The following is a 27,333-nucleotide window of genomic DNA, read 5'->3' on the forward strand; positions in this document are numbered from 1 at the left end:
CAAATGTTTGCCTATTATTATGACATGCCCAGAATAAGGATTCTAGGGTTCATGTGGTTAATTATTAACTTCAACAAAGTGTGAATGCTTATCTTTGTGATGAATTATAATTGTAAACATTTGCTTAACTGTTAAAAAGCAATAAAGTAATAAAACACACTGATATGCAAATGGCTTGAAGAAAAGTTAAGGTTTCCACACTTGGCTGTCTATTGTGATTGCATCACTGCCTTTTTGAATTGCTGCACAACACTGTCTTGTTATTCTGGCTGCTCCTGGCTACTTCACTGTAGCTTCCCTTGTAATAACATGTATGTGGACATCGTAATTTGGATTTAGTCATGTTGTTTTGGCTTACCAGTTCAAAATAAAACTCTAGCACTCTCTTTCACGACACATTTTTCATATCAAAAAGGTGATATTAGTAATTGAGAATCAGAAAATAAATAAATGAAATATGTTTTCACAATAGTAAAAATTAAGTACTTATGTATGAAGTGAACTTTCCAAACCGGTAAATAATGAGTTGTTTGAAGAAATCATGACGACGCAAAATCACATTTAGGGATTAAAACCAAATACCAATGTGAGAAGTCATTTGCCACCATGAGAATTCTTAGGAGCTTTAATCTCTCTTTAATTTAATTATTAATCAAAACTAGTCAGTAAGTGTTTTCTGTTTATTTGCCAGTCTGTTTTTTTTAAACGGCACCAGTATAGTCTAATCTTTCCTCAGTGGTTAATCTCTTAACACAAAAGAACACATTGTCATGGCAGCTGTTTGGCCACAACAAATGCAAATCTATCACTAAGCGTTTTCTGACTAATTTCTCTGAATCCCTGCCGGACCAACACTTTCTCTTTTCCCATCATGATTGTAATGACTTAAACTCTAAATCGGGGGCCACATACCGGATACTCTTCTACGGAGGTCATTTACGGAGATTTGGTAACTGTTTTTCAACGTGGCCAAGGGGACATTTAACTAAAAAAAGGGTTCTCTCCCCTCCCTCCTCCCCTCTCTCCCGCCTTCCCACTCTCCATCCACCCCCTCTACTTGTCACATGTTCCTTTCACAGCATAGAAAAGTTTCTGGATTAGGGGAGAATTAACACAAAGCAGTGACGCCTCTCCAGCTACAGTCCCAAACAACAGAGAGCAGGCGAGGAGGAAGGAGAGAGAGGCAGACAGTGTGAGAGAGAGAGAGAGAGAGAGAGTGACGCGACGAGGGTGAAGACACACGCAGGGCCACCTCAGAAAACATCGCTCTAATCCCAAGAGGCACAAGAGTCCAATCCCTACACAGAGACAGAGAAAAGACAAGACAAGAGCGAGAGGCAGAGCGGCACGGATCCTGCAGACGAGGTCGCGAGTGGCTGAAGGATGGAAGAGAAACAGTTTGCCGGGATCCTGGTAAGAAGTTTTTATCCTCATTCTACTCACACACACACACAGACACACTCTGTCCTCCGCATCTCTTCAACACACAGATAAGAGCCACATAGGAGTGTGCACACCACACAGGCATGCCTGTATACACAGGCCTATACACCCACAAACACACACACACACACACAGTCACACGCACACATGCACACTGCCTCCATCGCCATCATCTCTCTTTTTTAGGGGGCTATCACATTATAGAAAGGGTCAAATCCAATGCAAAGAAATGTCCCGGAATGTCAGAGCTTTTAGCATCTGTCTGTTTCCCTCTGAAAAGTTGGGAACGGGAACACACACACACACACACACACACACACACACACACACACACACACACACACACACACACACCCCCACACACACACACACACACACACACACACACACACACACACACTGACAGACTCACCTCAGGCAGGAGGTATTATTTGGTCATTAGTGGCGGGAGGTTGTCTGCAGCTGTTATCCCACCAGCAGAGTGTTGAGTTGACCTGAGGTTGATCATGTGTCTTCTTCCCCCGCTCATTTTGAGGAGAACACGCCAGGTGGTCTGGCTGTGGTCTAGCTCACACACAGGGAAAGCTCCAAAGCAGGGGGGACTGAACTGAAAAGACCCCAAACTCTGATTTGTTTTTTTTCCCTTCTCCGCTTTTTACAAGACTTGAAGTTGGCCCGGGGTATTTATTCTTCATTGAGGCGGTAGAAAGACTCGCTGCGGATGGTGGATACAGGGATGAGGGCAATGGTGGGCAGCAAAAGGTGACGCCTGCTGTCATACACAGCGTTCCAGTCGAGTCGGGGTAAATCGACTCTATCAGATCTGCAGTTTGGTGATACCGGCTTTGCCGAATGAGGCGTTTGAGTCCCATAATTAGGTCGTGCTGATTCCTGATCCCTCAACCAGGGAACAAAACCTGTTGGTTTCTGATCCGGTCTCGAGGAGGGAGGATCACCGATCACTGAATGAGTCAAGTAATGCTAAATCACTTTGTTACACAACAAGTTGTGAAAATAGCTGCTGTGAGCTTGTAGATCTGCTATTTCTTCCACCAGATGTTCGCCCATTATGACATGCCCTGCAATAGGGTTCATGTGGTTAAGTAATGCTTTTAAGTGAACATCCACTATGTCCTCATTACTGTAGATCAGGGGTCTTCAACAGGGGGTCCAGGACCCCTAGGGGGTCTTCAGAGTTACTATGGGGGGGTCCGCCAAATATTTGTGTGATAGGATCTTTTTTTTTACATTAACCACTTGAACCCTAGCATCTCTATTCTGAGGAACAACAGCCAGAAATAGCAGATCTACAAGCTCACAACGCTTCGCGCTGCGAGGCGTTGGGAGCCGTTGTGAGCTTGTGGATTGGCTATTTGCGGCAAAGAGGTTTGGTGTAGGGGGGAAGAGGAGCGAATCAAGTGCTACGTTTTGAAGGTCATGTGGTTAAATGCCTGAAATGAACCAAAACCATTAATTTACACAACACTGATGAAAGTCAATGAAGCAAGTCAATGAAGCTATCTATGACATCTATAAAAGAAAGTTTAATCTGCAACACAATTGTATGCAGTGTGTAGTGGGGGTTCATCTCTCTCTCGTCTAAGGGCCTGAAAAACCCCTGCTGTAGATAATCAATGTGCATATACGTCACAGTGATCTTTCCTCGTTGCTGATGAGATGACGCATTGTAGACATTAGATAGGTCTAGAAGTGTCTGATTGCAGCCTACGTGTTAGCAAAGCTTTGAGTAGAGGTTGTGCATCATTGGCAGTCAGATCTCTCTCTCTCTCTCTCTCTCTCTCTCTGTCTCTCTCTGTCTCCCTCCTCTGTTGAAGCGGCGTTGTCCGTCTCCAGACAGTAGTAAACACAAACTCACACATCCAGATCTCGCCTGACATTCTCTCAGTTTTGAAGCCTTCCTGGCCTTCCTCCCTTTCCTTCCAATGACATTCTTTTTCTTTCTTTCGTGTACTTTAAAGATGTACCTGTATATCCACCTGATGCTGTGTACAGGTAGTTTGAACACAAGCCATAGCGCTAATCAGTCTCCCTGGTGTTCTCCTTCGATTTTCCTCACGATCGTTTGAAAAGGAGTTTGTTACTGGAACTCTTTGTGAGTTCACTCTCACTGACGCATTGTCAATCAAATAGGCAGATAGTTGCCCTGAAGAGATTAGATACTGTATGTGTGTCTTTGAGGCATTAAAAGTAATTAAGGATAAGTCTCACTCAGCAAGACTGTTTTGCTTTTGTGTTACAAGTGATGAATGAAATTAATTAGCATTTGTGACCTTTTGGCTAACGGTTTTGGGTATGCGTTTCCTTTAACTTATTCACTTATTTAGCCGGGACAATACACATGAATTAGCATCACTATTCTGCCACCCCTGGGCAGGTTGATGTTAAATGGTTAAAAAGTTTAAGAGAAGAAAGAAAATACATTCTTTCATTTACAGGACATACAAAAGGCACGTAAAACAGCCACATAGATCAGTGGTTCTCAACTTGTGGGTCGCACATGATTTGAGAGGGGGGGGGGGGGTCCCCAGATGACAGTGAACTGACAATTTAAGTAAAAAGGTAATCAACAATCAACAAAAATATACTTTAAAAACTGGTCAAACATTCCAAGTGCTTGTCAGGGGGGGGGGAGGGGGTCCCCAGTTGATTATTTTGGGGGGTCCCCAGTTCAAATATGATTATTTTGGGGGAGCCCAGTCTATATAGCCTGAAAAGCTACAAGCTCACAACTTGTCAATCCTTTGGGCTGGCTCATGGCCCGTGGGAATGTTCAACCAAATGGTTGAGCCTACATATCATCTCATGTCTCATCATTTCTCTGAAAACTACCGTCAAAAGTTCTCAGGGGGTGTTTGGAAAATAAACTTCAAACTTCAAAATGCAATATATACACTTCGGAATGAAAACTCTGTGCCTGAGGCTTGTTATCCAAGCATGGATGATTGAGTAATTTTGTCAACTAAAGAGTTCACTACTGTCCTTTAAGGGGATGGTTCACGCACATAATTACTTTTTTCTATCGATTAGTCACCCCATGGAGACTTGAATTCATGGATATTTTTTTAGTTTTTGTCGCATTCCTAAGCCAATAATTTGATGACCAGCGGACCGGTAGGCAGCGGTTCCGGTAGGAGATACAAAGGAGACTCTTTTTGTCTCCTACCGGAACCGCTGCCGGTCATCAAATTATTGGCTTAGGCAATAGCAAAGCCAAAAAATATCGACTAATCGATAGAAAAAAAGTCATTTTGGAGGTGAACTGTCCCTTTAAGCAGCACCATAACGTGCAACATTATTTCGACCGGTTCTCATTAGGAGATACAGTATCATTTAGGAAGACGGCCCATCATTATAGTCAATACATGACATCTCAGAGCTTTATCTTTGCACAGCAAAAGATTGCAACTTATTATATTGTGCCATGTAATGTATTGGTATCATGTAGAATATAGATATATATAGATATAGATATAGTCATCTACAGCATTGTTTATGTTTGTTTGTTTCTATTATTATTTTGTTATAGGTATAGGCTGTAGGCTGTTGGCCGATTTTGGCCCAGACTTCTTTCTTAATGAAGCTGTTATATGGTCCCTGTCGGGTGGAAACCTCATACGTCAAACTGTTACTTTTCAGGATTCAAAAATAGCAAAAGTAGCAGATCTACAAGCTCGAAACGCGCCGCGTTTTGAGCTTGTGGATCTGCTACTTTTGATGCTTTTGTGTGACACTGTAGTATGATCAAGTAGGGCGTTCATTTACGAAAAAACACAAAAGGTTAGAATATGGAGATGAGAGGTTTCTGCCCGACAGTGATTATATGGATGGTGGGTGGCTTAGAGGTGAAACCCTCTGACCGCCACAGAGACCCAGGTTCAGTTTCTGGCAGCGACACGGACAGCCCACAGCACACCTGGGGAATTCTAATTTGGGGTGAAAATGGGGAACAAAAAAAAACACAAATCAAAAGTCTTGTATGTATTTGCCTTAAAAGTGATTTCCTTTATCTCCTATTCTTTTATAGCAACACCTGCATATTTGACTTGGCTGTAGACACCAGAGTAGTGGGTGAATTTGTGTATTTGTTTTGTGTATCTCTCTGTGTATCTGTGTTCTTTGGCCAACATCCACTGAGCAAACAGAGTTTGGGTCACTCACCTGACAGTCAATCCAGCTCATTGGCTGGCCTTACCAGTCAATACTGAGATCTGACAGCCTGGCCATTTTCCAATGAATCTAGGCACCATGCAGGTTGCTTTCAACGCTGTCTATCAACAACTTAAACCTTATATACTTCCATAGTATGTAAAATAGCGAAAGTGGCCAGTCTACAAGCTTGTAGATGTAGAATGTTTTACCGAATGTTTGCCTAAATTCTGCCAAATGTTCACCCAGAATAGGGACGCTAGGGTTCATGTGGTCAACATGAACACGGCTGCACAGAATGGCAGGAAACTTTCAGGAAAAGTTGCCCTTGGTCCCTAGATTATTACCTGTTTACAATTCAGGGGTATTTTGGTAAAGGTCAAAGGTCATGGAAAAGGTGAAATGTGTTTTTGGCCATAACTTCGAAAACAGACCTTACATTTTTTCTAAGGTCTGTTTTTGAGGAAGTTATGGCCAAAAACACATTAACACTATTTAATAGTTAGGTAAGAATGACCTGTTACCTTACCTAAGAACAGGTAAAGGTCAAACCCAGTTGTCAGTTATTCAAAAGTGAATCAGTGCCACAAAAAAAACCTAGAGCTGGCCTGTTCTGGCCTGTTCTGTTTACAGGGGGGCGGGGTTTGTTGTTTGACCTGTAAAGATTGGGGAACAATCTAAATACTGTATGTCTTATCAATGGAGGTTACCAATGTTCCGAGCAGGGGGCACTCCCCTTTCGTGATTGGTTGGTTTGTCATGGCTGGGCCTGTTGTCTTCAACAATGGCTGAAGGTGATGTCAGTCATGGCTCAAAAAGAAAGAGTGTGTATGAGAGAGGGAGAGAGAGAGTAAGTACAGCTGGCCGAAGAAACAAGGTAGAATCTCTACTGTAGATTAATCTCCCATCACCAACTATTTATTTGATTCCCCCTTCCCTCCTCCTGTCTGACACCTGCTGTGACAAGAGGCAAATATCTTACAATGCCTTTTTGTGTTTTGTTATAAAAATGATTGTGAAACAAATAGGGAGATTTATTTCTTATACAAAGAGCTGTGCACTGTGCAGCATATCCAAGATAGAAGCAAAGAGCAGATCGAACGAGAAAAAAAACGTGTGCGGTTATAGTCTACTATGCATGATACAGCCAATCATACGCAACAATACAATAAGAGAATACACAAGTCCCCTCAGAGAATACATGATGACTGCATGAAACTATGTCTTAAGCCCCCTGTAGACAAATAGCGAAAATAGCCAACACATTTTAGACAATACAATACAATGCCTAGCCACTCACAATGGCCACTGCAAACCTTGAACTAAAATACATGAGCCTCTCTCTCTCTCTCTCTCTCTCTCTCTCTCTCCCTCCCTCCCCTCTCCCCCCGATTTCGCCCTCAGTGTACGTTTTCTCTTTTACATCCTATTCTCCTCCTCTACTCTCGTGTTAAATCTATTTCATTAGTCCAGATGGTAGGGTGGATGGACCGGATCATAAATCTGGTGACACACAAGGCGCTCCCTTCCTGCTGCCACTTGGCTGGGCTGGTCGCCCTCTGCCTGCCTGCCCAACAGCCTTTCTGGACAAACTTTATTCCCCGTTTGTTCACGGCGTTCAAAGGCAGCGCCGTCCCCTCCATCTTCCTGAGTTGTCTTTTACGGCCCTGAAACCCACCACTCTTTTTCAATGGAAGGAGCAGATGGTGCCCTGGCACCCAGCTTTTTTAACGACGCGACTAGCTTAATTTCTTCGCTTTATTCACTCCATCTTTTACTTTCCTTTAGGTCTGTCTCTGTCTCATGTCCGGTGTGTGGGGCAGATGTAAGCGGTGGGCGTGAGGGCAGGAGGAGGAGTTTGTCTATTGGACACTTCATTCAGTTGTCTGTTTATAAAGCCTGAGTTATACTTAGTTTGCGCGGGTTCGGTGCACCGTTAACTCATTCACTGCCTAGAACGACTAAAACGACTTTTGTCCTTTAAGCCCCCACTGCCAAGAACGACTAAAACGACTTTTAATTTTTTCAAAAAAAAAAAAAATCTTTTTTTTTTTTCTTATTTATTTATTTAATTTTTAACCTAAAGACCAAGGAGATATGATTTGTTGAAGATCTAGACTCCAATCCACTTCCTTGTTAACTTAAAACTTAAACATTTTGTATCTTGGCTCCTGAGTACTTTTTTTTTAAATTGAAACATTTCTGGCAGTGGGCAAACGCAAAAAAAAAAAGTTCTGGCAGTGAATGAGTTAATGGCCGATCTACAAGCTAACAACGCATCACGCTGCGAGCGTGAGGGTTCAACATTTTGTTCAAGAAATAATGTCTTTGAAGTAATTTTCTGATTTGAGAAATGTATATAAATATATATATATATTTTTACATTTGATTCATAACTTAGCTTTTGGTGACACCGTGGATAGCGACATGGTCATTCATCACAGCATCTGTTGACTCTGTTCATAGCTTGTTTTTGCTTCTGGCTGTGCTTCTCGCTAGTAATACAGTAAAAAAATTCAATTTCGGTTCCAAATAGCTTCCTATGAGTGCCTGGATCATTTGACACTCATAACTAAAATAGTATTCAGGGAGGTGGTCACAAACACAACACATTTATGTGAAATGGTTCATGTGAAAATCTGATTCCCTAACGTGGAACATTTAAAGGCAGGGTAGTGTTTTTTTTAGTTTTTTTGTTAAAAAGGTTAAAGTACTATATTCTGATAGTACTCATTGCTACAGAGCGTTTGCTCGGTCACAGGGGTCTCTCCAGCTCTTTAGTAAACGGAATATAGTACATTTTCAGGTAGGTGACAAAGTTTAAGCCAATCAGGAGAGAGCACTGAACATGCATTTTCTGTTTAATAAAGAGCTGGGAGACTCCTTTTACTGAACAAACACTCTATAGCAATGAGTACTATCAGAATATAGAGCTATTTAACACTTATTTTAACCAAAGTAAATCACTTACCCTACCTTTAATCTAAATCTATGGCTAAGCTTGCAGATACTTTATACAATTTACACATACTTTATGTTTTCAACATTGAGTGGCTCTATTCTCTGTTACCGTTCCTCGGTACCATGTTGTGCACAATTAAATCTGTTTTTGTGTGCGTATGCGTGCGTGCGTGTGTGTGTGCGAGGGATATCAAGTGTGTGTTATTGGGGAGCTATTGCCAGTCTGTTTGTTTTGTGTGTGTGCGTGTGGGTGTTTGTGTGTGTGTGCGTGTGTGTGTGCGTGCGTGTGTGAGAGAGAGAGAGAGAGAAAGATAGATCGTCACTCAGTGTGTGTGCCATTTCCCATGGGGTGTGTGGCTAATGTGCGCTGCAGGCTGTGAAGTGGAAACTAAATGGAAAGAAATAGTGGAACCCAGGGCCACATGCTCCCTGAGGTCAGGACACACACACGCGCGCGTGTGAGAGGACTGGAGGCTGTGATTTGTACTCCATCCATAGCTGTTATAAAATGTTACCTGCCCAAACTGGGCAGCACAATTGTAAATTCTAGGGCAATTTACAGGGTGTTGGAAAGGTGTGCTCAGAGTGTGTGTGTGTGTGTGTGTGTTCATTCAGTGTACTCAGGACTGCAGAGATATTTACATTTTCAACCGTTACCAGTTGTTTGTCTGTTTGACTTTTTGTAGGAGATCTTGCATAAAACTAGGACTAGGGAGAACAGATCAATTTTTCACAGCCATTGTGGGTGTGGCTTGTCTAAAAAAAAAAGGTACGTTCAATTTGGTAAATGATCCAATATGTAGAATATCTGGCCGAATGCATAGTGTTGGCGGAGGCATATGCACCCTGAGTCCCATCATGTTTCTAGTTCTATCTGCGTTTGCCCTGTTGAGCTACGCAAACAAGTGGGGTTGTGTTGCATGTGTGTCGGTGTGTGTTTGTGTATGTTTCCATGTGTGCTGAGTGCTGACACACGTGTGCACCTTGCAGCTTTAAATACTATAAGGTGAAATGAGAGAGTTTCTCTTCCTTCAGTCTCTCTCTCTCTCTCTCTCTCTGTCTATCCTTATGTAAGGAACATATTGAGTTGCCAGCCAGTTTAGTTAGCAGCAGTGCTCAGCAACCGTGTTAACTGCCTCCGGGTTGGGGGGCCCAACAAACAGATGTGAACACAGCGAGAGAGAATAGACATGATTTTCTGTTGTTTTGTTTGAAACCGACCGACCGACTGACCGGGTTGGTCGGTCTGTCGGCCGGCCGGCCGGCCGGCCGAGCGAAGGAACCTGCGAGTGAGCGTGCGGAGTGCGGACAGAACCAAACGTCACTCCAAACAGAGCCACTGTGGTGAGCGGACAATGGAGGGACACGCACCACAGAATGCAAAACACGTCTACTGCTGGGCGTCCCTTTAACCCATTGATACCTGGAACGCATCTGTGTCACTTTAGATATCTTTGGCTATTCAAAAATAGCAGATATACAAGCTCATAGCGCGGCACCGAGTGCCGCGCTACGAGCTTGTATATCTGCTATTTTTGAAAAATCTAGATTTTTTTTTTTTGATTTTTTTTTCAAAAAACTGTTAGGATTTAGATTTTTTTAAAGAATCGCCTCAGGTCTTAAAGGGTTAAAAGGTCTCCCCCTTCCACCTACACTGCTGCCGAACCTCCATGCGCATGCGTACACACATAAGCACACACACACACACACACACACACACACACACACACACACACACACACACACACACACACACACACACACACACACACACACACACACAATAAAAACAGGACTCCTTTGAGTTTCGGACCTTTAGATTTCATTTGGAAAACCCACTCAGGCTGAAAATTTAGTTTTTCTGTTTCTCTTCCTCTCGACCTCTCTTCCTTTTTTCTTAATGGGTCACCCTCCTTCCCGCCCTCCTTAGGACCCCAACCACAAACAAGACAAAGACAAATAGTAAAGAAAGGAGGAACTTCACACGTTTCCTCCCCTGCTCCTCTGAAGTCGCAGAAATTATGGACAGGTTTGGCATTGTGTGGACATAACAGGCCTCTTAAATCTCCCTAGTTTCTTTTGGTGTCATTATCATCTTCAACGGTTTCCAATTGAACACACTTCAAAGGCCTTTTCAGCACCATATTTAGGTAATTTGTTGCGCTTGAACCCAAGCAGGCTCTGAACGTGTGTGTGTGTGTGTGTGTGTGTGTGTGTGTGTGTGTGCGAGCGCGCGTGTGTGCGTGCGTGCGTGCGTGCGTGCGTGTGCATGTGTGTGTGTTGAATGGCAGCTATAGGCCTGGGATGAGGGGGGGTTTGCTTTTCTCAGGGCCAAACAACCCCCCCCCCTTGCTTGGACACACACCTCCCCTGTGTTATTTACTCTCTCTCTGTCTCTCTCGCTTGCTCCCTTTCTCTCACTCTTCCTCTGAATCTGTCACTCTCCTCCTTGGACACTTCACTTTTACGTAAGCTGAAGGCAGAAAGTCATCCACCATTTTTAGGTACATTACTTGACAGAAATAAACGAGAGTAGTAACATACTATGCGCCCCACTCCTTCAACCCTCTTACTTGTACCAACAGAATTACAGGAACTTAACTGTTCCTTCATTGATTTTCTTTGATGGCTTGTTGTTTCCGTGCCTTTAGGAATACAATGCTGCGCTTTGATGTTTTGGAGTCTTGGAGATTTGGAGATTTGTGAGTCCAAATCAGCTGAATCTGTGTTCCTCAGACTTTGAGACACTAGTGAATTCACTAGGGTCCTTTCTCTGTGTCATGTCTACTACCTAGCATCCCTATTTTGGGAATGTCATTAAAGGCAAACATTTTCAAAACAATTCCTGGTTGTGGCAATGATCCATTTCCCTTTATTAATATTTCCTATTTGAGTATTTGAAGGCGACACATTATGCATACAGTTTAAATCCCTCTAATTAAAACTCTTACAGTACATCTCTTTCTGTCTCCCTCCCTCTATGTAAATCTGTCCATCGTGTCTCTCTCTCCGTCTCTCTGTCTTTCTGCAATTACGTATCTCTCTCTGTCTCTCCATCTCTCTCTTTCGGTAACTCTCTTTTTCTTTGTCTATTCAATCTCTCTATCTGTATGTGTGCTTTCAGCCCCTCTGGCGGTGGGGCAGTGGAAATGGCAATTTTAGTCCTTCGTGCCATCTTGTCGTCACAAACAAGATATCTAAAGAAAACTACAGGATGGATCATTGCCATGGAATTTACATTGCACCTACATACTCCCTGGAGGATGACCCTACTCCAGGGGTCTTCAATGTTTTCAGGCCAAGGACCCCCTAGCTGAGAGAGAGATGAAGCAGGGACCCCCTCTATATTGTATAAAATTATGTTTCAGATAAACTTTTGCTGCTCTTTTTTCCCTCTACACCTAGTTCACAACGCCTCACAGCGTGAGGCGTTGTGAACTTGTAGATCGGCTATTTTTGGCTTAAGTTCTCCTCAGAAAAGGTATGCTAGGGTTCAAGTTGTTAATGTAAAAAAATATATATATCACACAAAGGACCCCCTGTAGTAGCTCTGAGGACCCCCTAGGGGTCCCGGACCCCCTGTTGAAGACCCCTGCCCTACTGATTTAAATGACCCCATGGTCTCTCCTCTAGTGCCACACGTAGGCCAAAATGTCCCCTTACACACAAGGTATATCAATCTAATGGGTGGATTGCCATGAAACTCGCTGAACACATATATGCTCTGTTGCTCTATTAAGATTTTGGAGACCTCATTAGTGCCAAACACAGGTCAAAGTTTGTCAATGTCCGTCCACCACTTTACACAGCTATTTTTGTTTAGCAACAGCACTGTAGCCGCGTTTTCTTTTAGACTCTTTGTCTTGCTTTTACTCGCACTGGCTCTCCTTCTCGCTGTTCACATTTTCAGGATGACACTGCCTTGTGCCACGTGAGGCCAACTCCAGTCACATGTACCTCGCTTTCATCCCCGGCAATGGTCCCATATGTTTGTCAAAAATGTGTATGTTGTGCTTTTTTCCACCTCGATTTGTTCCCATGCCTTCTCTCTCCGATGAGCGGCCGCTCTCCCTGGGGGTCCGGGCCCATGCCTCACGCTATTTATACAGACCCAACAGCTGGGGCCCTCCCAGCCATAGCACTGTGTGTGTGTGTGTGTGTGTGTTTGTGTGTGTGTGTGGGGGGGTTACATGGAGAGAAAGAGAGGAATTATCATGGAAACTTCAGTTTAATCCAAGCGTTGAAAATCTCTCTCACTCTCTCTCTCACCCTCTTTCTCTCCCCCCCTGGGTCTGTGGAGCGGCCAGGCTGGGTCCCGTTTAGGCTGGGTCAGTTTGACCCACATGCGGTCACTAGCGTCACTCGCCCTGCGCCGGCCTTCCTGCTCACATTTCTCATGTCTCTTTTATCGTGTTTTTTTTTGTTGTCTTAAATGTCTCCTCCACTTGGTGCCTTCCTCCTCTGCCCTCCTCCTCTCTCCCACTTTCTCCTCCCGTCCCTCCAACAGTTTTTGTGCTTTTGTAGCACCCGACAAAATGCACCCGTGGTTACAAAACGGAGTGTTTGTGTTTTCATTCTGCTCTACCTTTCTCCTGCAGTCACTCCCATTGTGACTGTCCTTTTGTGCTCCGAGTCCTCACCCCTGTGACGTTCTGTAGTGTCTTGTGTTGTCTAAGGGCTTCTCTTCTCTTCTCTTCTCTTCTCTTCTCTTCTCTTCTCTTCTCTTCTCTTCTCTACTGTCTGATCACATATCACATGTATGCCAGTCTAACCAGAGGCAATGAGATATTAATTTAATTGCAGTAATGGACATATATATAGATCTAAGTGGATGTTGTCTCCGAGCCATGTTTCTAAAGGCAGGTTTGTCTATGGTTAGATCCATGAATTCCATGCAAAGACATTTTATCTGAGTCCTGGTCCGTTTTCTTGTTTCCTTTATTACACCGTGAAAGCCTCAGTGTTATCAGCATGCTAAACTGTAAATAAGCGTTACAACTATATATTTAATTACGGGTCGATTTGGTTCCATTTGTACACTCAATGTTAACACAGGATTTTACTGTGTACAGGTCAGTGTTATGTAAGTTTGTTTGGTCCTACTGTATCCCATCTATAACCCTCACTACAACCTTATCACCTGGTAAGCTGGTCTCTGAAACTAGAGAGTACACTAAAAGGGGGTATTGCCCGCTCGCAGTTGAAAACAATTCTTCACATGGAAACATCACAGACTGTCAAATGTGGAAAAACTCTTTGTCAGCAATTCAAAACAGCCTTGTTTTTTTTTTTTAAGATTGTTGTGATTGCTGTAATAATATATTTGGGGCTTGACCGGTCAAAATGTTAACCTTGAATGAAAGCGTTTGGAGTTAACAGAGATAGTGTGCTTTGAATGGGAGTGGAAACAAATGCAAATAGGGGTGAAATAAGGAGGCTATTCTGGAATTGAATTGTCTTCCCTCAGCATTTCACTGACTTGCGCTATAGCATCTCTGAATTGGGCACTATCCTGTCCCCTTTTTTATACCTTCTTTTAGCTCATTCTCTCGCTCTCTCCCTCCCTCTCTGTCTCTCTCTCTGTCTTTCTTGCGCCCACTCTGTTTCTCAGTATCCAGCCTTCCTTGGTTCATGATCTCTATAGCAACAGAGTTCAATTCGCTGCTTCCTTTCTAGTCTCTCTGCTGCCTAGACTTCTGCCTGGCCCATTGATGAGCAATTCACCGCTCGCAACCTTGCCTGAGCAGTTCACGGCTCACAACCTGCCATAAATTCTAGCAGCCGTCGGATGTTGCCCCCCCAAAAGGAAACATGTCCCTCCATCTCCACTCACTCACTTTCTCTTTCATCACACCATCGGCTACACGCTACTGTGTGTGTGTGTGTGTGTGTGTGTGTGTGTGTGTGTGTGTGTGTGTGTGTGTGTGTGTGTGTGTGTGTGTGTGTGTGTGTGTGTGTGTGTGTGTGTGTGTGTGTGTGTGTGTGTGTGTGTGTGTGTGTGTGTGTGTGTGTGTGTGTGTGTGTGAGAGATAGTTTTGGCTCTAACTTAACCCATTGAGACCTGAAGCCGATTCTACATGTCTCCTAAATCTCAACAGTTTTCTGAAAAATTTCTATATCAGTGGTGCTCAATCTTTTTCATGTCAAGGACCCCCAATATGATATGTATTTGGCCACGGACCCCCATAAAAATATTTTGTTCCAGGGACCCCCAGAAGCAAAGATTTGAGTTAAAAATGCTCGCTTTAAAAATATATATATATTCAAAGATTTGCACACATTTTCACGATTTTTCAAAAATAGCAGATCTACAAGCTCGTATGAGCTTGTAGATCTGCTATTTTTGAATAGCCCAAAGTGTAAAATAATGCTTTTTTAGCTCAAATCTAAAAATGACACAGTTCCAGGTCTTAATGGGTTAAAGGGGAATTTTGGACCACGGTTTTCCTACCTTTTCTATGATGTTATGATATCCTAGGATGAATTGTACAGTAGAAACTCCATCACAGGTCCGCCACAGCTAAAAACGCACGCCAATTTAGGCCTTGCGCTAGATCGCATATTTTGATAGCGGAAGTCTCGCTAGGCGAGATTTCAATCTCGTCTAGCGAGACTTCCGGTGGGCCGCATTCAAGACAATCCCTTTGCCTTTGTGTTCTGTCACTATGAACGTCAGATCCCACCAAAAAAAAAAGCTATCAAAATATGCGATCTAGCGCAAGGCCTATTGGCGTGCATTTTTAGCTGTGGCGGACCTGGGATGGAGTTATGAAAAAACGTGGTCCAAAATTCACCTTTAACATCTTCTCCCACACAACCTTCTATGGCCTCCGATTGTCTTCTGTGGACAGGGCTATGTCTATGTGTGACCTTAGCTTTGCCTGTAATGGGTATTGGTATTGGCATATGTCTGGAACTTAACTGAGAAGCCCTTCAGGAGAGAGGCGATCCCTCTGACCTTATCCCTTCACCTGTCTCGCTCCTTCCCTCTCTTTCCTTTTTTACCTTCCTGTTCATCTGTGTGTTAAGTCCATCATCTTGTCCCTAAGCATCTGCATCTCTCTCTCTCTCTCTCGTCTCTCTCTCTCTCTCTCTCTCTCTCTCTCTCTCTCTCTCTCTCTCTCTCTCTCTCTCTCTCTCTCTCTCTCTCTCTCTCTCTCTCTCTCTCTCTCTCTCTCTCTCCCTCGTCTCTCTCTCTCCCTCGTCTCTCTCTAGCAGCTTATAATGCAATCAGTCAGTTGGTCTCCACTTAGTGTCACTGAGACCAAATGTGATCAATAACTTTTATCTCCAGTGAGAATGCTTTATGTGCAGACCAGCTTGTGTTCCCCCTTGATGGTGGTCTATAAAATCTAAAGAGTGTACAAATGTAGCCAAACGGGCCATTGCAGGTCATTTGGACACGTTTTTACGGTCGCTTTGAGAGCACAGAAATTGTCCACCACTGCTGCTATACAACTCAATACTAGGATAATCACTGCTCTCAGAGTTACAAATGGATAAATGAACACTGTGGATTTTACTGTGTAGAGTAGTGAATGTATACAAAATTATAAACACTATACAATAGGCCTTTCACAGGTTGGCACGATTACCCGCGAAGGCTGCTCATTGGTGCTTTTCTAATTAGAGTCAAATGACCCAACATAGCCTGGCAATTAGTTAACAACACAAGTTTCTCAGCGACAGCAGACACTGCATTTGAGTTCAGAGGTGTTATAAATGTGTTTAGTCCCCATCAACTTCATAGTGGGACTGATAGTCATTGATCATAGTGCTTACAGTTTGTGTGTGTGTGTGTGTGTGTGTGTGTGTGTGTGTGTGTGTGTGTGTGTGTGTGTGTGTGTGTGTGTGTGTGTGTGTGTGTGTGTGTGTGTGTGTGTGTGTGTGTGTGTGTGTGTGTGTGTGTGTGTGTGTGTGTGTGTGTGTGTGTGTGTGTGTGTGTGTGTGTGTTTCGCTCCTCATTAGATTTGACCTAATCTGAGGCCAAGAGACTCTTGTGTGGCAGGGCTAATAAGAAGTGGCTGGATGCCCCATGGAGTCACTAATGACCTGCCATCACACGCACACACACACACACACACACACACACACACACACACACACATAGACATACTCTTTCACAAGCTCATGCATAATTATTTTTACAAGCGTACGTACATGCAAGCAAGCGTACGCACACACATGCACACGCACGCACACACACACACACACACACACACACACACACACACACACACACACACACACACACACACACACACACACACACATGCTCAAACACACACAGCTGACACTACTGCCTGCCTCGTGGCTGCAGGGACTCGTATGAGATTCCTCTCTAAGCACCGCATGTGTATCATTCTTTTTGCTATGTGAGACACACACACACACACACACACACAATATACACACACGCACACACACACACACACACACACACACACACACACACACACACACACACACACACACACACACACACACACACACACACACACAGTCACACACACACAAAGTGCGGAGGCATTGTACTAAACGAGCGTGCAGAAAGCTAAGCAATTTCATTCCTGCTGCTTTTTGTGTGGCGGCTGAATAGAGAGAGCCCAGTATCAGACCTGTGCTTTCAGACCCGGGTCCAGCTACAACAGCAGTCAGAAGCCTCTTTGAAAAGTCCCAACGGAAATGGAGAAAGTTGGACTGCAAGGCGCTCAGGGTTTTTTTTTCACACGCTTATTTTATCCACAGCCCCCCCCCCTCCAAAAAAAGAAAAGCGAAAAAAAAAGAAGTCATGATTGGCATAACTGTGTTAACCCATTAACACCGGGAACGCAGCACGTGTGTCATTTTTTGATTTCTATGGCTATTCAAAAATAGCAGACCTACAAGCTCACTGTGAGCTTATAGATGGGCTATTTTTTGAAAAATTTTGAAAATGTGTGCAAATCTTTTTGTAACTCAAATCTTTGCTTCTGGGAGTCCCTGGAACAAAATATTTTACAAATGTTCGCTTTGAAAAATATATATTTTCACAATATTTTTCCCCACGATTTTTCAAAAATAGATAACAGATATACAAGCTCATGGCGCGTATATCTGCTATTTTTTTATAACCAAAGAAATCTATAAATGACACGGATTCTTTCCACGGTCTTAATGGGTTAATTCGAGAGCAGGCAAATGCATTCAGGTGAAGCCTGTGAGCTTCAGCATGCTATCTAGCACCTAGCAGGTATATCATTCCACAATTAAAAATAAAATTCAAATGCCTCCGGTAGAGCCTAAAATTCTGGATTGGGTATCGGCGTGTACACAAGTCTATATGCAACCATCCGATGTTACATCATTCAGCATGTGATGATGGCTTATTCAAGCTTAACTCTCTTTTGGAATGTTTTGTTTAATGATTTCTTTTTTATGTTGCACTACTGTGTTAGACTGTAACTGTCCTAAATATCTTATTTGACTAAATTGTGGCCACAATTTAACAACTTATTAAAGGAATCCACAATATGCATTTAACTCTTTTCCGTGTTTATTATTGGATATTTTGGCAAGCGTTTGCTTGGCTCCCACCTGAATGAAAAGTGTAATAGCCCTTGAGCAATGGTTTGTCTAACAGAACACATTACATGGGACCATTTTCTTTTTGCGGCGCGGCTTATCACTCGGTGTCTTGTTTTTTTCTTCTTCTCACCACCTTGAATAGGGGCCGATATGGTAATGATGTTTTTATGGGAGCCCTTCGTGGCATTCAAGCTCCATTCTCAGCCGTCCTAATCCCCGAGTTGATAGACAAATCAATAGCATCCTGTCCACATTTCGCTCGTCTCATATCAACTCGTGGAAGGGTTTTCCACGCGGCCCGCGGTGGCCATTGTCCCTGGCTATCAAAAAGCTATTAGGCCGAGCGCCAGTTGCCTGTCAACTTCTGACACGGCCGGTACGCCGCCTCGTCGGACGGTCGGCCCCTGATTGACGGGCTTGGAAAACGCCCTTTCCCTTCTCCTGTGTGACCGACGGGCTTTGTTTGTCGTCTTATGTTGTGATGCACTTTTCTTCCGCTCTCTTCCCAAGTTTGTTTGTTGTTTCCTGTTGTTGCAGTGAAGTCGTTAGCCATATGCTGGCAAATGCGCATGACTAAATTAGCGGTATGTTTAATTTTATACTTTGGCTATTCAAAAATAGCAGATATACAAGCTCATAGCGTGGCACCGAGTGCCGCACTATGAGCTTGTAGATCTGCTATTTTTGAGAAATCCTGGCACAAAAATATTTATTGAGACAGGGGGTCCGCAGCCCAAAAAAAACATAATTTTGGGGGTCCTTGACATGAAAAAGTTTGAGAACCACTGCACCACGCTACGGTTGTCCCACATAATGGCGCTACATTGAAAGTATTGGAAGATATTAGATTTTCACCGGCTCCACTCCACATCATCTTCTTCACACATGAGCAGTGTTATGGTTGTGTCTGTGGAGGGGGGGGGGGGGTATTGATCGTGTATTTATGTATATTATTCATTTTGGTAGCACCGAACTGTGTCTGTGGAGGGGGGGGGGGTGTTGACCGTGTATTTATGTATATTATTCATTTTGGTAGCACCGAACTGTGTCTGTGGAGGGGGGGGGGTGTTGACCGTGTATTTATGTATATTATTCATTTTGGTAGCACCGAACTGTGTCTGAGGAAGGGAAGAACTTAACTCGGAAAAAAGTTGTGTGAACATGTTGAGGATGGGGGATAGGGATGGGGGGGGGGGGGGCAATGAAGGCTCCGGAGGGGGGGGGGGGGGTTAGTGGGGGTGGGGTGGGGTAGGGGGGATCGCATTGGCAGTGTCAGGGTGCGGAGAGAGGGACGGGGATTTGGGAGAGTCAAGTGCTGCTGAATGGAGAGTTGTTGGTGGTCCACCGAGTTTGTTGCGGCAGCTGCCCTGAAAACAAACGGAAGAAATAAGAGAGACAGAAGAGAGAGAGGCGGGTGGTGGGGGAGGGGAGGGGGGGCACAGGGTAGTCCGGTAGAATGGTGCGCGGGCTCCTCACTTTTTTTTTTTTTTTTTACTTTAATCTGTCGAAAAAGCAAGAGAGAGAGAGAGAGAGAGAGAGAGAGAGAGAGAGAGAGAGCTTGGCAGCAGACCATGGGTCCTCCAGCCCCCTCCCCTACCTCCTCCTGCTTCACTCCGGCCAGCTAAACTAGCAGTTCAACACCCCTTGTTTCACCCCCCAATCCCCCCCCCCTCTTGGTTCTCCTCTCTCCCTGCTTCCTTGCTCTGTATTCAGCCTAGGTGCTGGAGTGACAACGAGCCATTCATTGTGGAGGTAGAGGGAGAAGGACTGGGGATCTTTCCTATGTCTTTTTGTTGGGGGGAGATCTTGGGGGCTGGGGGGGGGGTGTGATGGCGGTGCGGGGGGGCTGGAGGGAGGGGGGGGGGCATTTTCCTGAAATGGTGAAACACAACAGAAAAGGGTCAGAAAGAGAGAGGGGGAGAGGTGGGGGCATGTAAAAAAGTAAGCGTAAGGGAGGCGGGGAGGGGGAGAGAGAGAGCGAGAGAGAGGGAGAGCGCTACCATGCCGAATGAGCAAGAGAGAGAGAGGGGCGGAGAGGAAGCGGAGCTCCATCAGATGAAATGAGGTGAAAGTAATTCAGGCATTAATCAAGCCAGGGCAGAAGGGAGGGGGTGATTTCTTTTTTTTTTTTCTATACTCCTCTCCCCCCCACCATCGCACCACGACAATCCCCCCAACCCCACCCCCACCCCCCCTCCCGCTTCGCCGCGGAAACCGAAAGGCAAAGGTGTGAATGAAGGAGCCTAGCTGTGACCATCAGAGAAGCAGCACTGGGTCACACAGCCTCAAATCATGTCCGAGTCCAACGCCAATGTCTCTTCCACTGCAGACCAGGTCAGTCCAAAATCTAGCTGTTTTTAAAATTCATTTTAATTTTTTTTGGGGTGAAATTTTGTGTGTGTCTTTGTATGGAGGGGGGTCGTTCCCACTCACGCCCAGTTTGACGGGCATTAGCGTGTGCCGAAGCAAGACGTGTGTGAACTTTTATTTAATGTTATTTGGTTCGTCCCTTCTTCCTTTTTATTTTATTTTTCTTTCTTCCTTTGAATGGCTGATGTGTCTTGACTCTTGGTCTTAGTTAAAGGAGGCTTCTAAGAATAGCAGGAGAAGAAACGACAAAATAGAACTACAGTATATCCTGGGCTCCAGTCCAGAGACGCATATGTTTAGATCCTCGATTCGGAAGTAGTTAGCGAGTCTTTTTTTCTTTTCCTTCTGTTTTTTCTTTTTCTTCCTTTTTTTTTTCTTTTTTGTGGACAGAGTGAGTTTTCTTGGACTCATCAAAGCGGCGATTGTTTTGCCCGGAGCTGCCTGGACGACCGTACAGGGTCCTGAAAGAATTGAATTCATCAAGACGAGCTATTGTCTGCGCCGCCTTATTTTTCGGTGATCATTCAGGGGGTCGGTGACGACTCAATACCCCCCGCACCACGTGAGGAGGGGGACGCAGCTCTTTAAAAACCCGACCACGTGTAGCGGGCCCTGAAAAGTTTTTATAAGTAATTGCAGTGGGAAGTCCGGGGCAGCGCTGTGAGAGATGGTGTTGGTAAGGAAGTGGGCTGGTCCCTCCGTGTGTGAAAAGAGAGTGACAGAGTAAAAAAGACGAAGTGTCCCCCCCAAAAAAAAGCGAGTTGAGGGAGGAGGGGGAGGGGGGGGGCTGGCTGGCGGATATTTATGTGCATCCCTAACACACACACACACACACGGCAAACACACCGTTCAATTTGCACTCGTTTTAACCGCCACCTGACTTTAAAACACTTCCACCCTGAGATTTGTTTGAGACACAAATGCAGTTATTTCCGTAACGGCAGTTTGGACAGCCTTTCTGTGCATCTGGCTGTGTATGTGCAATGCGTTTGTATGTGCGTGCGAGAGTGTGAGTGTGTGTGTGTGTGTGTGTGTGTGTGTGTGTGTGTGTCTGAGCGTGCGTGAATGTGTGTGCCCTTGCCGAGTTGTTTCGTAAGCCAAGTCCTTGTCTCCTGTTTCCGATTGCTACTGTCAAAGCTGAGTCAGCTTGCTATAGTTCTCTGGATGCATGCACACACACAAACACACTCTCGCGCACACATGCGCACATACTGTATACAGGCACACACATACACAGCCATATGCATAGAAGGGCTTGCCAAATGACTTCACACGGTTGCAAAGAGAAAGCTATTTCATTTAATTTCACATTTTGTAAGGTATTTTTTCTGGCTTATCAATGACCCTTCATTGATAGGGTTATGGTTAGACCACTCAGGAACGTTTCAACTTCGCCCAGCTGATGGCTGCTCAGGTGGTCATGATGAGCGCTGGGGGGAGCTGATATGGGGTTAAGTGTCTTGCTCAGAGACACTTTGACACGTACTGTATTACTGGGTGGGCCAGTAGACCGACCATAGTGGTCTCTACCCACTACTAGAGCAAGGGTCTTCAATGTTTTTCAGACCAAGGACCCCCTAATTGAGAGAGAGATGAAGCAGGGACCCCCCCCCCCACTACATATTGTATAAAATTGTGTTGCAGATTAAAGGTTTTCATAGATAGCTTCATGGACTTGTTTGACAGCACTATCATCAGTACATGTTTTCAGACATTTAACCACTTAAACCGGCGTCAATACTTTGTAAGCTTGAGCTTTCACTCTGTACTTAGTCTGCTTTTTCCCCCCTCTACACCAAACCTCTTTGCCAAAAATAGCCGATCTACAAGCTAGATATGCTATTTTTGGCTAAAGTTCTCCTCAGAATAGGTTTTTCAAGGGTTCAACTGGTTAATGTAAAAAATAAAAATCCTATCACACAAAGATTTGGCGGCCCCCCTGTAATAACTCTGAGGACCCCCTAGGGGTCACGGACATCCTGTTGGAAGACCCCTGCACTAGAGTATTTGAAGATATTAGAATTTCACCCCAGCTCCACTCCACACATCATCTTCACACCTGAGCAGCGTTATGCCTGATTTATGCTCGGTTGCTTGCCATGCCATTCGCCCAAAAAAGCAGGTCTACAAGATCACAAGCTTGTAGTTGTTGCGAGCATGTAGATTGGCTATATTTCGGTGCACAGCATCGGCACGAGTATGAGTCACCCTTTTACTTATATCGTCTCTGTCCGGTGGAAACCTCATATGTCCAAAACTGTTCCTTTTCAGGATTCAAATTCAAAAGCAGGCAAAGTAGCAGATCTGCTACTTTTGATGCTTTTGTGTGACACTGTAGTATGATCAAGTAGGCCGTAAATTTAAGAAAAAAAACAAAGAGTTAGAATATGGAGATAGGAGGTTTCTTCCGATAGAGACGATATAAAAACTGTGTACATAGTAAAATCCTCGGTGTTGATTTAACATTGAGGGTCTTTACACAACGAGGGCTTTGATGAATAAACGATACACAATTCGCTGGCCAGTAATTTGCATCAAACTATTCATTAACAGGAGTTGATGCGTCGTTCATACATAATACGTTTTTATTTGGGGACAGAGATCAAACCTCGTTCTGAATAAAAATGAAATCGTTTTAGCACCTTGCATTCTCTGTGGATGTGCTCATGACACAAACAACAGTTCCGAAAATATATTTTCTGGTGAATTGTGTTAATCTCACAGAAAGAAACCGTGAAAGTGTAAAAATGGACCTGTAATGTGTGTGTGTGTGTGTGTGTGTGTGTGTGTGTGTGAGAGTGTGTGTGTGTGTGTGTGAGAGTGAGTGAGTGCGTGCGTGCGTGAGTGTGTGCAAATCCATATGACTTTTAAATTACCATAGGTGAAAAAGATTGGATTCTACTGTACAACAAATTATTTTCACTGCTTTCAAAGCTCTGTAGGTTGTTTGAAGTTCACAGTCAGCAGTGTTATCAGATGTACTGTACTGTATGTGGTCGGTAGTATGGGGCTGTATCTAATACAACCCAGGGTTATGCAGAATCACCCTGCCCTATCCTTCTTATTACATGGCTACTTAACAACTTAAACCATAATATACTTTGTCGCACGTTGCTATTTTTGACTATTTCAGACATTTCTTTACAATATGCTCAAATAGGGAAAAGTGGTTAATAAAAAAATCTATAATTTGACGCAAAGTACAACAACAAAAATGATTGTATTGATTTTAAAAGGATTTAATTGCTTCTGCTGAAGAAAAATAGTCCATTTGATTGTAGTTTCCACAGGTGTTGCGAATGAGCTGACGGTCTGTTCTTGAGCACAGCACGGCGGTCTCCTATCGAAAAATAACAGACCACAGAATGCTGTGGTTGACCATCAGAACGGAGCGTTCAACCAAGCTGTATACGTAATAAGCGGTTGATATAGGTTGTGTTTTTTTTTGCTTTGATGTAATTCTTTCCCCCCTTCGCTGACCTGGAACCTTGAATGACATACTTCTCCATCTGTGTCCACAAACACGGCTGTTAGACCTTTGAGCCCCCTGCGCCCTGTTTGCCCACCAGCTCCCCTGGGCCCCAACCCCCCTTATCTCCCCTGTCCTCCTAGTCTTTATGGCGGCTTTACCCAATACCTCCTTCGCGCTTTTTTAGGAGAGATTGAGGGAAAATGTTATCTATGTAGGCCAAAGGTGTGTTTTTGTATATGTTACGTCTGCATGAATATTATGGGGTGGGTGGTGGTGGTGTGCATAGAGGGCCCCCCAAACCTTTGGAACGTGAATAAAAAAGGACCTCAGGGGCCACAGAATCTGGTTCATTGACGTAATCATGCGATGTAGTCAAGTGACCCTCTATTCTTCTGTATAACACTTTTCATGTTGGTGTTATCAATAGCTGTAGAGTTGTCACTATCAGATATTGACCCTTATCTTATCATGTAGATCCATATCTTATAATGAGACCCATTATCATGATAAACGCAACGAAATATCACAAATATGATCTAGTTCTCACTGAGGGGCACACTCTTGTACTGAGGATGGAATGATCATGTAAGTGAGTGACATTCGTTACGTAAATATCTATCACAACCGATCGCCTCTCGTATTTCTTCAAACACTGGAGATGTAGTATTTCAATAGTGTTTTGCCAGACTCTGACTGCCAATGCTTTCCACTCAGGTGCACGTTCTGTAACATTCAAAAAACCTCACACAGATGTCGTCTTTTCTTGAACACACCTAGTGGGTGGAATATGTCTAGAGAAAAGGACATTGTGTTACCTTGAGACTCACTTCCTTGTTGTTTTGTGACTTTTCTCTGAAATAGCATGTCAATACAGTTTTTTCCTGGCTTTTTCATTCAAAAGGCACTTATTCATGTACAAAACCCCTTGTTTTCCTCCTCTCTCAACCCAATAGAGACTCTTTGATCAAAGTCCCCTGCCTCCATTTCCTTTGTGGTTTCTTGGGTCGGACCTCTGCTCTCCGCGGTGGGCCGACCTCACTGTGTCGGGACAAAAGTCTGAGGTCATCCGTGATTTCCAAGCATGCTTGACTAGTAATTGGAGTAATAAGGAGTTCAGATGGATGTGGTAATTGCTCGGTGTGGGCACTTCTGATCGGTCCTGACATGCTTGTATAGAGAGAAGTAAGAGGAGATCGGACGGCACTTGTGCTCAGGATTTGACTTGGATGTGATGTTTTATTGTCAGTATTAAAGGAGAATTCCGGACAAATTAAGTGTTATCTTTGATGTCTCGTTACTCACCTACCGATGTGAAAAGTAGCGTTCTTTTTTTTCATATATTCCCCTGTCGTCATTTTTTAAACACCCTCCGTTGTTATAATGGGAGCGTGAGGGTTAGTGAAATTCGTCTATTATAACCGACGCAAAGTTGTTTTTTTCACTACTAGTATTCATAGTAGAGTCTCATGATAGTCAAACATGCGTTGAAACTATCTGCGAGGCTGCCGTCAATGGCGAACGATTTAACACTGGTTGCTTGTTTCTTCCAGAACCTGGCAACTCGTGTTGCCAGATTCTGGAAACAAGCAACCAGTGTTAAATCGTTCGCCATTAACGGCAGGCTCGCAGGAATTTTCAGCGCATGTTTGACTATCATGAGACTCTACAATGAATCGTAGTAGAGAAAAAAATAACATTGCGTCGGTTATAATAGACGAACTTCACTAACCCTCACGCTCCCATTATAACAACGGAGGGTGTTTAAAAAATGACGACAGGGGAATATATGAAAAAAAAGAACGCTACTTTTCACATCGGTAGGTGAGTAACGAGACATCAAAGATAACACTTAATTTGTCCGGAATTCTCCTTTAAGGTGATGATGGATCTACACCATGTTAAGGTATGCCATGGTTTTTGGATATTCAAATTTTCAAACATTTTCAGATTTCTATACGTACAATTTTAATATCAAATCAATGTGTGATTATGCTGCATGATCACGTCACTGAATTGTAATCAGGCTAATTGCGCATCAGTGTTCGCGTTCCCAATGTTGGATATCGGAATGAATTTGTCTCCAAACAGCATCGCCTAGCCTGAAATAGTCATAGTAACTTGAGGAAAATACAGTACATTGCTTTGAGAGACTGACCCAAATGTTCGATGTGTAGGCCTACAGTACATGTAAGCAGATTTGCAGGATCACATGGTGCCGTGCCAAAAAGATAATGAGAGCTGTTGTGTTAGAAAGCACAAATTCTCCAATTCTCCAGCAGCACAGAGTTGTGCAGCAAGACCAACATCTTGCCGTTTTCCACAACCTACTAATGTGTTGACGTTTTCATCTGTCTGTATCTTCACATATTTAGCCTGTCTAGCCTGCGGGGCTGTCTTAGTTACATACTGTATACTAATTTGGCCGCATGGCATTAGTTCCACCTGAAGTACCACACAATTGTGTTGTTGCTGGGATTCGCAGCAGAAACAGGATGATGTCAGTGTAATGAAACTTTCTGAAGTCGGATTTGCTTGCAGTGAATCGGGTCACGTGTGATATCGTTGAAGTGACTAATACAGTTTGATACAGAAGTTCTAGCGCACAATACACATCGAGCACGGGAAGCCAGCAGGGGCCCAGCCATGCACACACATACACACAACATGCATGCACACAAACCATCCCATCTGGGGGCAGGTGTTGCTGCGCTGGACGGTTTATGGAGCGGAAGGGCAGGGTTAGTAGACAAGTTAGTGAGCGAGACTATGTGGAAAAGAGAGTCGTGTGTGTGTGTGTGTGTGTGTGTGTGTGTGTGTGTGTGTGTGTGTGTGTGTGTGTGTGTGTGTGTGTGTGTGTGTGTGTGTGTGTGTGTGTGTGTGTGTGTGTGTGTGTGTGTGTGTGTGTGTGTGTGTGTGTGTGTGTGTGTGTGTGTGTGTGTGTGTGTGTGTGTGTGTGTGTGTGTGTGTGTGGCCCCCTGCCTCTCCCTGTGGAAGCTCTAGGCTTCGGCCTCTCTTTGACTTCGCTATGTTGAGCAGCCTTCAGGCGCACAGCTGCCCTACAGACTAAGCACATACAGTAACCCAGCACAAACTGACTGGATGGATGGTTTGGCAGACTTGACTTGTTCACATGACATGGTAATTACATAGGTGTTGACATATATCTTTCAATATATTGGCCTGGCAAAAGTAGATTTTAGTAGAAAACATATGGTGCTCTACACCGCGTTGTAACTTGTCAGCTTGCCTAGGTTATTGTGTGGGTGAAATAGGCTCTCCCTCTCTCTTTCCCTCTCTGTCTTTCTCTTTCTCTCTCTCACTGATCAAGCTCTGGTCTGACGTCACACACAACC

At 44.1% G+C, this 27,333-nt stretch overlaps 1 protein-coding gene across 1 annotated transcript in view; it reads left to right on the forward strand.

The window, feature by feature from the left end:
* Window positions 1-1,348: 1,348 nt before the first annotated feature.
* Window positions 1,349-27,333, forward strand: part of slc6a9 (solute carrier family 6 member 9) — a gene marked incomplete at its 3' end in the record, with an annotated part of 67,236 nt that continues 41,251 nt past the window's right edge. The window contains exon 1 of the mRNA XM_080440367.1: window positions 1,349-1,413. Coding sequence (XP_080296493.1) covers window positions 1,384-1,413 — 30 coding nt within the window. The 5' untranslated portion in view covers window positions 1,349-1,383. The remainder of the gene's footprint in view (window positions 1,414-27,333) is intronic.

Source organism: Gymnoscopelus braueri (assembly GCF_963280865.1).
Source record: "Gymnoscopelus braueri genome assembly, chromosome: 10".
Taxonomy (NCBI): Eukaryota; Metazoa; Chordata; class Actinopteri; order Myctophiformes; family Myctophidae; genus Gymnoscopelus; species Gymnoscopelus braueri.